At 41.0% G+C, this 13,809-nt stretch overlaps 1 protein-coding gene across 9 annotated transcripts in view; it reads left to right on the top strand.

Annotated features, from left to right (window-relative positions):
- Srgap2 (SLIT-ROBO Rho GTPase activating protein 2) overlaps positions 1-13,809 on the top strand; it is a 242,435-nt gene that overhangs the window by 184,072 nt on the left and 44,554 nt on the right. For all 9 annotated transcript variants that reach the window (XM_048809527.1, XM_015483747.2, XM_015483746.2 and 6 more), the window contains 2 exons: positions 922-1,119; positions 11,824-11,908. In XM_048809527.1, the coding sequence (XP_048665484.1) occupies positions 922-1,119; positions 11,824-11,908 (283 nt within the window). The remainder of the gene's footprint in view (positions 1-921; positions 1,120-11,823; positions 11,909-13,809) is intronic.

Here is a 13,809-nt window from a genome sequence, read left to right as displayed (position 1 = left end):
GGAGCAGGTGGAAGGAGCATGCAGAGAATGTCCGGGCTGCCGCAAACATTTCCTAGCCAAATGTAGGCTTGGACTTTCCCCCTGCTACATCCTGCCCTTGAACTCCAGGAAGTTGCTCTTGCATTGCCAAAGGTTGTGCTCTATTTTGAGCTTTTGCAAAATGCTTTTTCCCCCTCTCTCCACGTTTAATCAAAATGGCACTTGGCAGCTGTGTGGACAATATTGTGTCTCTGAAACCACCCCCTCATGCCTGGCTTTTTCCAGCATTTTCAAATAAACAGAGGCCTTTGACTTTGACACTTCAAACATCTCAATCCTCTTTAGAAAGGGTGACTTTCTTCTGGGCCCAGCAGATTTTCTTTCAACAGCCAGTTCAAAAGGGCAGTTTGATCAGTGATCCATCCAGCTTTCTTTTGAGCTCACATGGCCTCTTACCTTGCATCTCAGTAAGTCTTACTTTTCCCAGTAAGATCAGGAAGGACTGCAGATGGGTCCCTTGGTTTGCAAATAGGCAAACAAATTCATCAATTTGTTGAAGCTCAGAAAACAGAACCTGAGACACTGCAGGACTCTGCCCATCAGATGTTTTAACTAGCTCTTTGTACAGTGGTGTACTTTTATTATAACAAAGAGCTAATGTTAAATTTCAAAAGTACACATTAAGTAAAAGAACTGAGTCGAGTATAAAGCACAAAGCAGGTGATGGTTTTTTAGGTCCTCACTAAAGAGGGTAGCATTCTGTGGTAGGGTCCATGTGACTTTTATCACTCTCTTAACACCGTCCAGTGGGAAGCACAGCTGTACCTTCTGTGGTATCTTGCATCCTTCCCAGCCCTCTCCTCTTCCACTTCTCCAAGCTTCTCTATCACTGGCTCTTTGCAGCCTGCCCCTCATGCATTATGTTGACCCTTATCACCACAGGTAAAGAAAACAATGGAGGCCACCCTGCAGACCATCCAGGATATTGTGACGGTCGAGGATTTTGATGTGTCTGACTGCTTCCAGTACAGCAATTCTATGGAATCTGTCAAGTCAACTGTCTCAGAAACCTTCATGAGCAAGCCTAGCATCGCTAAGAGGAGAGCCAACCAGCAAGAGACAGAGCAGTTTTATTTCACAGTAAGGGCGCTTAGTGGCCTTTATTTTTTTATTTTTTTGTACCGGGGATTGAACTCAGGAGTACTGAACCACCGAGCCACATCCCCAGACCTATTTTGAATTTTATTTAGAGACAGGGTCTCACTGAGTGGCTTAGTGCCTCACTTTTGCTGAGGCTGGCTTTGAACTTGTGATCCTCTTGCTTCAGCCTCCCGAGCTGCTAGGATTAGAGATGTGTGCCACCAAGCTCAGCTCTCAGTGGCCTGTAAAGAGCATCAGCAGGCACTGTGGCACCCTAGGGAGCTTTAGAACTCATAGAGTCCTTGTCAAATGTTGGAAAGGCAGCCTTTGAATATCCCAGATTTAAATTTGGGCATATTTAGAGACCATCTCTGCACTTAAAGGGACAGTGTCTACAAGTTGTATATGTCTAGCAGGGACCCTCTCCCCCAAGGAAGAAGGGACATTCCCAAATATACTATCAAGATTTTTTTTTTTTTTTTTTTTTTTTTGGTATAAGGGATTGAACCCAGGGGTGCTTAACCATTGAGCCACTTCCCCAACCCTTTTTTATATTTTATTTAGAGACAGGGTCTCACTGAGTTGCTTAGGGCCTCACAAGATCCTGAGGCTGGTCTTGAACTCAAAATCCTCCTGCCTCAGCTTCCTGAGCTGCTGGGATTTCAATCATGCACCACTGTGCCCACCTACTACCAAAAATTTTTAAAAGACTTTTTTAAGCAGCTAGTAGGCTTTCATTTGAAAGCTTTCTTCTCAGCCACGAGATCATGTTGGTTCTTGGGAACTACATCCAAATATCCTGCCTTACAGGTACCTTGGTTTTAAAAGTCTAAGTCTCCTCCAAGTGATGTGATGACATTATTTTGTAACATTCATTATTGGGGAATTGTTTTTCATAATTATTGCTAAAATTTAAAGGTACTGACAATATACAACATTGTTGTTTAGCAGAGCATTTCCAAAACATTGTATTTTGTTATTCATGTATCTTTAGTCTCCTTTTAGACAGATGGACCCATTTTTTTTTTTTTAAGTGGTGTTAACAGTCCTTGGAAGGTTGCTAGCTGGTTTTTGGTGCTGCTTTTTAATAATTAAGTTATTTTGAGCTTGCCAAGTAGGATTTATTGTTGCCTGGACTAAAATTTATTTCCTAATCTTCCAAAGACCAAGAAAGAAAAAATTAAGTTTGCAGATGTGAGATGAAATATAGCCAGTGAATATGCATACTGATTCCGAATGAAAGGAATTAACTTGTTTTTCAGTCAAGAAGCACAGTCTGCATGCACTAAATTGAATTTTTCCTCCAACTGGAACAATTTGTTTAATTCTCCTTTGAACATTGCCCTTTCTGCATAAGGAACACTAATAATTTGCTAATTTTTTAAAAAATCTGTTTTTTAATTAATCAAGCTCAGAATTCTTAGGGTTTTTTTTTTTTTCTTGATCTTGAAAAGACTGTTGAAAGGGAGTGATTTAAGAGTATATTCTTCTAAAATAATTTCCAAAAAGTTATACAAAGAAAAACATGTTTATTGTATGAAACTTAAAAAGATGAAAATAAAAATAATCTACAATCCTATCATCTAGAAATATAATGGTGGTAGGATATATTTCCTTTTAAAGTCACTGAGTAATATACTAAAAATCTATCCAAAAAAATAATGGAATGACATTTTGGTTTAGTCAATAATTTTTGCAAAATATTTAACACATTGCCTGGATCATATTTCATCATCATTTCAGTAAATGCTGAAATTTTATTTTCAACATCATCATGTTAATTTATTATTAATCACTGCCAATTTATTCATTGATCATTTATTGTGGATTTACTGTGAGCCAGAAACTGTGCTCTAGGCTGGGAATGAGAAGAATATTAAAATGAAGAGGGGCATAATGGACTTGGGCATATCAAGGAGAACTTTTCATTTTTACTTTGTCTCTAAACAGTTAGAATGCATTAGTTTGAGGGGATTTTTGTTTTTGTTGTTTTTTGGGTTTCTGTGGGTTTTTTGTTGCTGTTGTTTTGGTTTTTGGTTTTTGGAGTATTTTTGGTACTGGGGATTGAACCCATGGGTGCTTAACCACTGAGCAACATTCCTAGCCCTTTTGTTTTGTTCTGTTTCTGATTTTGAGACAGGATCTCTCTAAGTTTCTTAGGACCTCTCTAAGTTGCTGAGGCTGGCTTTGAACTGGTGCTCCTCCTTGTCTCAGCCTCTGAAGCCACTGACATTACAGGTGTGTGCCATCACACCTGGCAGAATGGATTGATTTTTGTAATTAAAAATGAAATTTTAAAAAAAAATTAAATATATTTTTTATTTGTTCTAATTAGTTTTACATGATAGAAGAATGCATTTTGACACATCATACATAAATAGAGTAGAACTACTTATTCATTTTGTTGTACATGATGCAGAGTTACACAGATCTTGTAGTCATATATGCACATAGGGTAATAATGTCTGATTCATTCTACTATCATTCTTAACCCCCCTCCCCTTCCTTCACTCCCTCTGTTTAGTCCAAAATACCTCTATTCTCTTCTTCCACTATTATGAATTAGCATATGCATATCAGAGAAAACATTTGGCCTTTGGTTCTTTGGAACTGGATTATTTCACTTATAATATTTTTCAGTTCCATCCATTTACTGGAAAATGCCATAATTTTGTTCTTCTTTAAGGCTGAGTAATATTCCATTGGGTATATCTACCATAGTTTCTTTTTTTTTTCTTTAAAGAGAGAGAGAGAATTTTTTTTAATATTTATTTTTAGTTTTCGGCAGACACAACATCTTTATTTGTATGTGATGCTGAGGATTGAACCCGGGCTGCACGCATGCCAGGCGAGCGTGCTACCGCTTGAGCCACATCCCCAGCCCTACCATAGTTTCTTTATCTATTCATCCGTTGAAAGGCACTTAGGTTGGTACCATAGTTTAGCTATTGTGAATTCTGCTGCTACAAACATTGATGAGGCTGTGTCACTGTAGTATGCTGATTTTTAGTGCTTTGGGTATAAACCTAGGAGTAGGATGACTTAATCAAATGGTGGATCCATTCCAAGTTTTCTGAGGAATCTCCATACTGCTTTCCAGAGTAGTTGCACCAATTTGCAATCCTACCAACAATGTATGAGCATACCTTTTCCCCCACATCCTCGCCAATATTTATTGTTGCTTGTATTCTTGATGATTGCCATTCTGACTGGAGTCAGGTGGAATCTCAGTGTAGTTTTGATTTGCATTTCTCTAATTGCTGGAGATGTTGAACATTTGAAACTTAAGATTTTTTAAATGCATGTGTGCGTGCCCGTGTGTATAAAATGGCAACCAAGATGCATGGTACTCAGGAAGCATCACAAAAAGTGACTTTTGTGCTTAATCTTGAAGGTCAAGTGAACCAGGCAGGAGATTGTGGAGGAGAATAGTATTCTTTGAGGAAGGATCAGCATGTGTAAAAGCATAAAGTCAATCAAAAACCTGGGTCTCGGGTTCAGAGAACACCTTGACTATAATTAGGGCTGTGTTGCTGCCCCAAGCTTCGTCATCTCAGGAGCTTGTTGAGTACTCTCTGTTGGACTGTTTGGCTAATCTGTCTGAGTTGCTTAGATACAAATGCCTTAATCTTGTTATGTTGAGGAAGATTTCCATTTTTTTAAATTAAGAAAATTTGGGACATAAAATCTATTTAAGACAGTTTCTGTTAGAATTATTTTTTGGCTTAAATAAATCTATAATATTTGTATTCAAAGTTAGTAAAAGCAGAATGACCCTATTCCATCCAGCTGGTGACCTCTTAAATCCTGTTCACCCTTCACCTATCTAAATGCACTGACATCCTCTAACCAGTTTCCTGTCTTTTGAGGACATGGTGCTACTTATCAAAATTGTGTGCAGATTTCCGTGGCTTACAGGAATAGTTTTTGTCTGGGCTTGTTCAGAAATAGATTTAGAAGAGAGTTCATCATTTTTGTAACTGGCACCTGAAGTGTTTCAGATAATTCAACTCATAATAAGAGGTCTAGTTTTGGGTGGTAAAATGGACATTCAAGAAAAGATGCCCATGTTAAATGGAGGGGTTGCCCATGCTTGCCAAACCATACAAAGCCCTCTGTTTCTTTACTTCTCTGTGCCCTTCTTTTGGAAAGTTGAGAAGAGGTCCCTTGTATGGCTTGACTCCTAGATAGTATACCTAGTGACTAAGAGGGTTTCTGGGATAGTTTTTTTTTTTTTTTTTTCTTTTTGGTGCTGGGAATCAAACCCAGGGTCTTGTGCATGTGAGGCATGCACTCTACCAACTGAGCTGTATCCCCAGTCCTCTGGGATAGTTTTCTGACCACTGTGGCTATAACCAGATTAATCTGTCCAGGTGACTTCAATTAGAAATTTGAAGTATGACCTATAAAGGTCACTGGCTTGCAGGAATCTCAGGAAAATAATCATGAAATTTTCTAGCTTAAAGCAAATTTTCAAAATCATCTAACCTAACCTTCTCATTTGAAAGATTGAAAGCCAAACAACCAGCCAAATAAAACAAATAAAAACAAATCCAGAGAGGACGTGTAGCTTGGTCAGGGTCTTCAGCAGCAGATGAATCCAGAAATCTCTAGTCATGGGCTTTTCCTCTGCACCCTGCTGAAGAAGTAGAGCTGAAGGGCAAGGCTCAGGAACAGCTCAGCTTTCCCCTCTTATTTACTATAGGTAGGGAAATGTTTCCTGATCTCCTGGACTTGGTGTCTATCACCCATCTTCAAAAACACATCATCCAGTGATGATTACTTTTTTTTTTTTTTTTTTGCTACTATTTTCATTGTGATTCTTTTTTCCTGTTACCAGGGATTAAACCCAGGAGCACTTACCCACTGAACCTCATCCGCAACCCTTTTTTATATTTTATTTAGAGACAGGGTCTTGCTGAGTTGCTTAGGGCCTCAATAAGTTGCTTAGGCTGGCTTTGAACTCACAATCAGCCTCCCAAGCCACTGAGATTACAGGCGTGCACCACCACGCCCAGCAATTGTGATTCTTTAAAATAAGGTTTTTAAAAGAAAATACAAAAATTTCAAAAGGCTATACGTGAAAAAGTAAATCCTTGCCCTATCCTTGACCCCTGCTTTTTCTTCCCCGCCAGTGATTGAAACTAGTTCTGTGTCCTTCCAGGGATGTTCCATGCATAGGAAACCACTAATAATATGTTGGTAAATATCCTTTAATACAATGAATTACATTAGAAATGTAATGAAGTAAAATAGAATGACAAGTAGAAGTATACCACTCATATTATTCTTTACTTTTATTACTTAATTTGTTCTGTGTATTTTCATGTTAGTGCAAAACCAAAAAGATCTGCTTCCTTTTCAATAGTTGGATAGAATTCCAATAGGTGGATATATGATCCTTTGTTCTGCCAGTTCTCTCCTCGTAGACTGTAGTGCTCACTGTTTAGCCAAGAATTATCAAAATTAGAAGGTTGGCATTTGTCCCAACTATTTCATTGGAGTGTTAGAGTAAGAGGTTCTTGTATTGGGGTGGAATGAGAAAGGGTTTAAGGATGATGGCTGATAAAATAACAAAGTCAGACTACCTGAATTCTTTGGGACAGGTTTGGCCAGTGGAGCAGTGTGTGTTAGACCAGTAAACTTGGAATTTGTGGTCTGAGACCTTTTCCTATCCTGGTATCCTGCAGTCTTTGGTAAACATGTGCTAAACAGGTACAAAATGAGTGAATGCCCCTGCCCTGCCAATTAAACTGGAGAGATGTGCTCCATTTAAGGTTTACTCTATTATGTATTCTAACAGCTGTTTCCTGCTTTAAAAATTGACGGGGAGGAGGGGAAATGTCAGTGTGCCTGGATGGTGGGGAAACAGCCACAGTAATGACATCTGTGTATCTCTAGGCTCAGCCACTCCTCCTCCCACCCCACCCCCTTGCTGCAGTAGATACTTAGAGCCAGCCATGGGTTTACACAGACCAAGTTCAGTGTGAAAGCAAAGTCCTGCAATTCATACTCCCATGGTAAGAGTGTATTTCAAGAAAGGACTTTTAAAAATGAAATTTGAAAAGTATTCTTGTGCCCCTTACTGTTAAAAAAAAATGCCTAAACATGCCTATTTTGACATAGTATTCTTATATATTAGCATAAAGCAGTTTAGGGAAGGAATGCTTTTAGGTTGCTCAAGCAGGTGATTCAGGAATAAGAAATGCTTTCTGAGCACCTGCCATGTACCAACCCCTGTGCCAATCACAGTCATGCTTGTCCTCCCTCATCCTTAGCAACCTAGTGAAAAAGAAAGTATTCTTATTTCTCCACTGGAAAAACTAAGACTCAAATGGGTTAAGTGATTTGCTCAAAGTTAGAAGGGCAAATGGTAGGCCTAGAATATTCCATTTTACTGTGGAAAAAAATGTCTGTCAGGGAAGAAGGGCTCAGAAGGAAAAATGACTGTATTAATACCTTTTAATAAATCAACCTCAATGTTCTCAATACCAATTAGGAATTATTAAGAAATAATGAGATCGTAAAAATGAAATTTAAACCAGGCACAGTGGTGCACACCTGTAATTCCAGCAACTCGGGAGGCTGAAGTAGGGGGAACCCAAGTCTGAGGCCAGCCTGGACAACTTAGCAAGGACTTTCTCAAAACAAGAAGATGGGCAGCTGTAACTCAGCTGTAGAGTCCCCCTGGGTTCAGTCCCCAGTATGGCAATCAATCAATCAGTTATATGAAAATGGAATTAAGTTTCACGGTGTTAAAGAAAAAAAAACAACAAAACACCTTAATAGACTTTTTATCTCCTTTCCTACTTTTTGTAGAAATTTTGTTTTGATATTATCAAATGAAAAAAAAATGGAGTAGGGAGCATTAGTCAGACTGTTTTAGGAATTTGATTTATTTTGGTAAAATAAAATCCCCAGGTAAAGTGAAAACCTCAGGTAATTGCTTTACTTTTGGGTGTTTGGTGAGAGAAGCACAGGGTGAAAGAAGTGGAATAAAAGAAAATAAGTTATTTAATATTAAGACATGTTTTAAATAAGGGATGTGACTCTTATTGCCCGTGGAAGAGATTTTTTTTTTTTTTTTGGCAGGGGGGTACTGGGGATTGAACCTAGGGGTGCTTAACCACTGAGCCACATCCCCAGCCCCTTTTACTTTTCTTTTTAGAGACAGGGGCTCACTGAGTTGCTTAGGGCCTTGCTGAGTTGCTGAGGCTGGATTTGAACTCACAGTCCTCCTGCCTCAGCCTCCCAAGTCACTGGGATTACAGGCATGCACCACAGTGCCTGGCAAGGAAGACATTTTAGAAACCACATATATACAGCTGTTTTCCTGGTCCCCTAATCCCCAGAATTCATCAAAAATCCACCTATTCCTCCCTTGTCTTCGGCTGTCTCAGCTTCTTTCTCTGTGTGTCTGTCCAGCAGCAACAGAAGAAGGCAATGTTATTTGTTCCCAGCTTATCTGTCCTGCAGATGAGTGCTGACTTCCAGGTTTATATGAAAGTGATAAATAACACATCTGCAAACCCTAGGATGCCTTTAACTCTTTACACCCAGTTTACCTCTGCAGAAAACCCCAACCATTGTTTCCACACCATTAGGGATTCAGGTCATACCTTGACACAGTTTTGATCCGTTAGGATTTAATGGAACCCGAAAAGGTAATCCATCATACCTCCTTTATCAGATTATTATTTATTTTAATGGTTCACTGAGTGACAGCCAGAGTTAACTAGTAAGTGAACATGAATGAAAAAAATGATTTTCAGAATCACAAGTAGGAGCTTGAGTGAGAGGGAGGAATTTGCACCCACCCCCTTTCTGTATGTTTGCAGTATTCTGAGCAGTCTGGTCTTGTTTTGAGGGTTATAGTTTCTTGGTGAATTTTCCTCATTAGGAAGCCCTTGTGTCTCCTGGGAGAACCTTCCAAAGAGAGGCCTTTGAGGTTTGTGTTATTAGCAATGGATGTTTCCTGAAGGCTTCTCACCTCTAGGCCCCAAAGTACTATTCCTAGCCCACAATTAGGCTTTAGTTGGAGATTAGGATATCACCTGGGGAAGACTGGCAGCAGGTGAGCTGGCAGCTGGAGCAGATGGAAAGGGGAAGGTGACACGAGAGCCTATTTTCATGCAGATGTTCTTGTGCAAAGGCATAAAGGAGCCAGGGGAACAGGTCCTGGTGAAGGTGGCAGAAATGATTCAGTATGTGGTTTGTTTTATTTATTAATTTAGAGTAGGGACACACTTAAGGGCTTGGTAACTGCTAAAAGCAGTTCTATACAGAGGAGGGTGAGATTGCTTATCTATTACTCATTCTTCATGCATTTACTGAGTGTCTACTCTCTTGCTAGGTATGGGATGGGAAGAATAATGAAGGCAATGATTCCTGACCATAGGGAAGAGACAGTCTGGAGAGAAACACAAGTAATAAACCATCTATGACAGAGCTGTACAAGAAGGGCTATAGTAGAGATTGGGGCCATGTGGGCAAGTGTGGTGGGGCCAGGACTGATCCCCAAGAAAACAGGGGTTTTCATTGTTCTTAAATGAGAGAGAGGGAGATACAAGCTCTTAATTTTGTTTTTTATTTGCTTGTTTGCTTGGTACCAGGGATTGAACCCAGAGGCGCTTAACCACTGAGCTACATCCCAGCCCTTTTTATTTTTATTTTGAGACAGGGTCTTGATAAGTTACCTAGGGATCTCTCTAAGATGCTGAGGCTAGCTTTGAACTTGTGATCCTCTTGCCTCAGCCTTCTGAGTCACTGGGATTACAAGTGTGTGTCACGACACCCAGCTACAAGCTCTTAGTTAAAAGTTCACACTATACACAAAAATAGAGACTGAAAGTAATTCACATTTGTTTTACCTTTTCTTTTTCAGTCTTGATCCTAAGTGATAATTGCCCTGAAATCAAAGCCTTGATGTATAATTCAGGTTTTATTTAGTACACATTAAAAGACAGGCAGAACTATTATAGTTTAAAATGTTTTGTCCAACTTTCCAGTAGTTCTCAGATCACGCTCTGAGAAACCCTGCCATTGGGTTACTAAATTAAACATGGGCAGATGACCCCTGATCTGACAGGTGAACCCGTGCAGCAGGAGAGAACCAAGGCAAACTAAGATCCACAAGAATGACCTGACTGTGGGGGAGAGTGGAAAAGAAGCCAGGTTAAGAGTCCAAACTAGGCCCCCCCACACCTGGCGCTTCTACTTACTGTCTTGCAGTGATGAGCAATTTATTTGATATGCTCCTTCTTTGCTATTATCTTCTCAACTCTAATAAAGAAATAGTATCTTCCGTATGTGCTGTATGAAGTTATTGTGGGAATCAAATGAAAGACTATGTGCTATAGTGTTCCAAAATCTCCTAAATTGCCAGGTATGGTGGCGCACACCTGTAATCTCAGGAACTCAGGAGGCTGAGGCAGGAGATTCACAAGTTCAAGGCCAGCCTTAGCAACTTAGTAAGATCCTGTCTCATAATAAAAATGAAAATGGCCAAGGCAGCAGCTCAGTGTTACAGTATCCCTGGGTTCAATCCCCAGTACCCAAGGGGGGAAAAAAATCTAAGTTGCCTCATATATAAAAAGAATGCAATGTTTAATTCTGCTTCTCTCCTGCTCTATATTGTGATGGGGCATTTTATTATAATGCTTAAGAGCAGATATCATTCTGAAACTGCATGTATTGGGTAGTTTAGGGGATTTTCCTTTTTATTTATTTAATCAGGTATTAATTTTTGTGGTATTGGGGGTGGAACCCAGAGCCTCATGCATGATAGGCAAGCACTGTACCACTGAGCTGCATCCTCAGCCCCTTGTGTTAACCTTCTAATTCCATTGCTCACTGTTTGACCTTGAACAACTTGATCTCTCCAGACCTCAATACTCTCCTCAGTAAAATGGGGATAATGATAATAGTCATTCATAGGGTTGTTTTGAAGATTTTATAAATTTTTCAGTGAACTACAGTCTCTCCATGGGCAGACAAGCTTTCATGAGAGATTGTAATTGAAAATGCAGCACAGCATCCTATCCCGGCTGTTAGAGCAGGTGGCATTGCATTTCCAGAACCAACTCTTAGGTTTGGAAGTGTGTGTGTGTGTATGTGTGTGTGTACATGCATGCGCAAGTGGGGGACAGCCACTTTCCATAAAGATTCTGTGCAGAATAGTGAAGGAGGTCAATTAGGATTAGGATATGGCTCAAATGAAGATGCTCTGCATGCTGGACTTGCAGCTGAGGCAGAGACTGGGGGCTATTGCTCCAGGTGCAGGTGTGACAGTACACACCCTGGGAGAGGCAGGGCAGGAGAGATGTCAGTAGAGATGCCAAAGAGCAGGTGTGTGTCTTCACACCAAGAAAACTGGGGCTCTGGGAGTCTGTTCACACTTCCTACAGTCCTTGTTCTTCAGTGTGGCTGAAGGAGATAGATGAGGGGCTTTAGGAGACCATTTGTTTGTTTGTACTGGCCAACGTCGAATTCCAATGGAAACATAGAGCAGGGCACTAATCCACCGTGAAAATCAGCAGCTGCCATACACTCTGGGCCTCAAAGAAATTTTTTAAACATGGACCTGATAGAAATTGGGTCAGAAACCAAAAGACCTGTCAAAAAAAGGGAATTGTCCATCCAAGAATCCGTGATATTTTTTTTTTCCTTAGGCGTCTGACTATTCTTTCTGCTCCTCCCCTACAGAAAATGAAGGAGTACCTGGAGGGCAGGAACCTCATCACCAAGTTACAAGCCAAGCACGACCTTCTGCAGAAAACCCTGGGAGAAAGTGAGTGTGGGAATGCTCCGTGGGAGGCTGGCAGCTGGGCCGGGTCCCACTGAGCTCTCTTGCTGAGCACGCGCCTCTGTCCTCAGCCAAGTGGACCCAATCTGGTTATATGAACGCGTTTCTTTTCCTAGCCCCTTTAATGTGGAAGCACACGCCCCAGATGACTGCTTGAGTAATGGGAAAAGGGCAATGCTTAATGAAGCACTAATGTGCATCATCTATTTGTTTAAATGGAGCATGCCTGCTCTCCACCCAGGCCCCCTCCCTTGCCTCCTCTGCCACAACCCGGGTAATGGGGCTGCAGAGTTATTTCCTCTGCAGACACTTTGTTAAAACTCCCAGCTCCTTGTGGCAAGACTGAGGCTGGTACAGGAAGGGCAAGGATGGGAGCTGTGAGATGAGATGCCCTGCTGAGGAGGGAGATTATCCTCAGGTGCAGGAGTGATGGACAGACAGACGTTTGGCTGCCTTCTAAGTTGCAGGGTGAATGTCTGCTTCCTTCTACTTGGAGGGGTCCCTGTGCCGTTTAAGTGGCAGCCCCCTCTCTCTCCTGTGGTCATGCTGAGGCCATCGTGCTGATAGGGTTGTCTCATCTCCGATGATGATCTTAACCAGACCCTAGAAAGTAGCAAGGCAGAGAACTGGCACTCTGGACTTTGTCTTCTCGGACGTCAAACAGAAGGCAAAGGTTGAAAGAGAAGCTTCCTCAGGGTTATTTGGCACCCTGCCCAGGTCTCCTGCCTAGCTCTCAGCATCCTATGATTAATGGGATTCCCAGGTTGGGGATGCCTCTGAGTGCCCTGCCCCACTAATCTCCTCACTTAAAGATGGGAGGGAGAGGAAGAGAGATGCCACAGGGACTCTGTGGTAACCTGAGTGACAGGCAAGCCTGCACTTACACAAAGCTCTGACTTTTTTCAAATAAATTCTCAAGCTCTCATCAGACAAACTGCAGAGCCCAGGGAAGCATGTGAGGCTCATTGGCTCATTGGCCCAGGGATTGGAGCCCTGCCTTTCACACCAGTCTCCTGCCCACTGTTCTCACCCTATCCTTTTCCTTCTCTGGAGAGTTCCCCCAGGTGGTTAATTCTCTTTTCTCTAATACCTCTGCTCTTATGATTTTTAAGGCATTTTCTATAAAGAGAGCCTTTTCCATAACTTCTGGTCTCTTTCCTCTCCACCACCCAAGGGACTCAGACTAAACAGGTCCAGGCATTCAGAGTCACACTTGGGCTGGGGATATAGCTCAGTTGGTAGAGTGCTTGCCTCCCATGCGCAAGGCTATGGGTTCAATCCCTAGCACTGCAAAAAAAAAAAAAAAGAAAAAGAAAAGAAAAAGAAAGAAAGAAAAAGAGAGTCAAACTTTGCTTATAGAAAAATCTTTACTCTTTGGTTATCAAATTGCTCCTCCACCAGAGACTGAAGAAAAGAAAGCCCAGAAGTATTTGAAGCAAGTTATAGCTGTGATTTTTTTTTTCCGGTCAAGACAAACTAAGCATAATTCATAAATAAGACAAGAAGCAGGATCTTGGTGTGTAGTGTGTGTGTGTGTGTGTGTGTGTGTGTGTGTGAGTGTGTGTGTTTGCTTGCTCACACCCAAGTATGCACCAAATGTGCAACTCTGGAGGGATGAAAGTTGACCATTCATTAGTGTTGCAAATTGCCTTAATCTAAAGATGACAAGTTGTAGCAATAAAGAAAAAAAAAATAGCTGTAAATCTTCCTGTGTGCAAGCCATCATGTCCCTGCCTTCTGTATGTATTTGTCACCATAATGCAAGAGCCCCTTGTTCTTGCCACAGAGGGATAATTGATGTGTATGAATATTCCAGAATGGAAATGGGACAGATGTTGAAAATAATGGCTCAGAATAATATTTTTGCAGATGAAAGCTGAGCCTTT

The sequence above is a fragment of the Marmota marmota genome, unplaced genomic scaffold (genome assembly GCF_001458135.2).
Source record: "Marmota marmota marmota unplaced genomic scaffold, marMar, whole genome shotgun sequence".
Classification (NCBI taxonomy): Eukaryota; Metazoa; Chordata; class Mammalia; order Rodentia; family Sciuridae; genus Marmota; species Marmota marmota.
The sequence above is the reverse complement of the archived record's forward strand: the minus strand, read 5'-3'. Positions and strand labels throughout refer to the sequence as shown.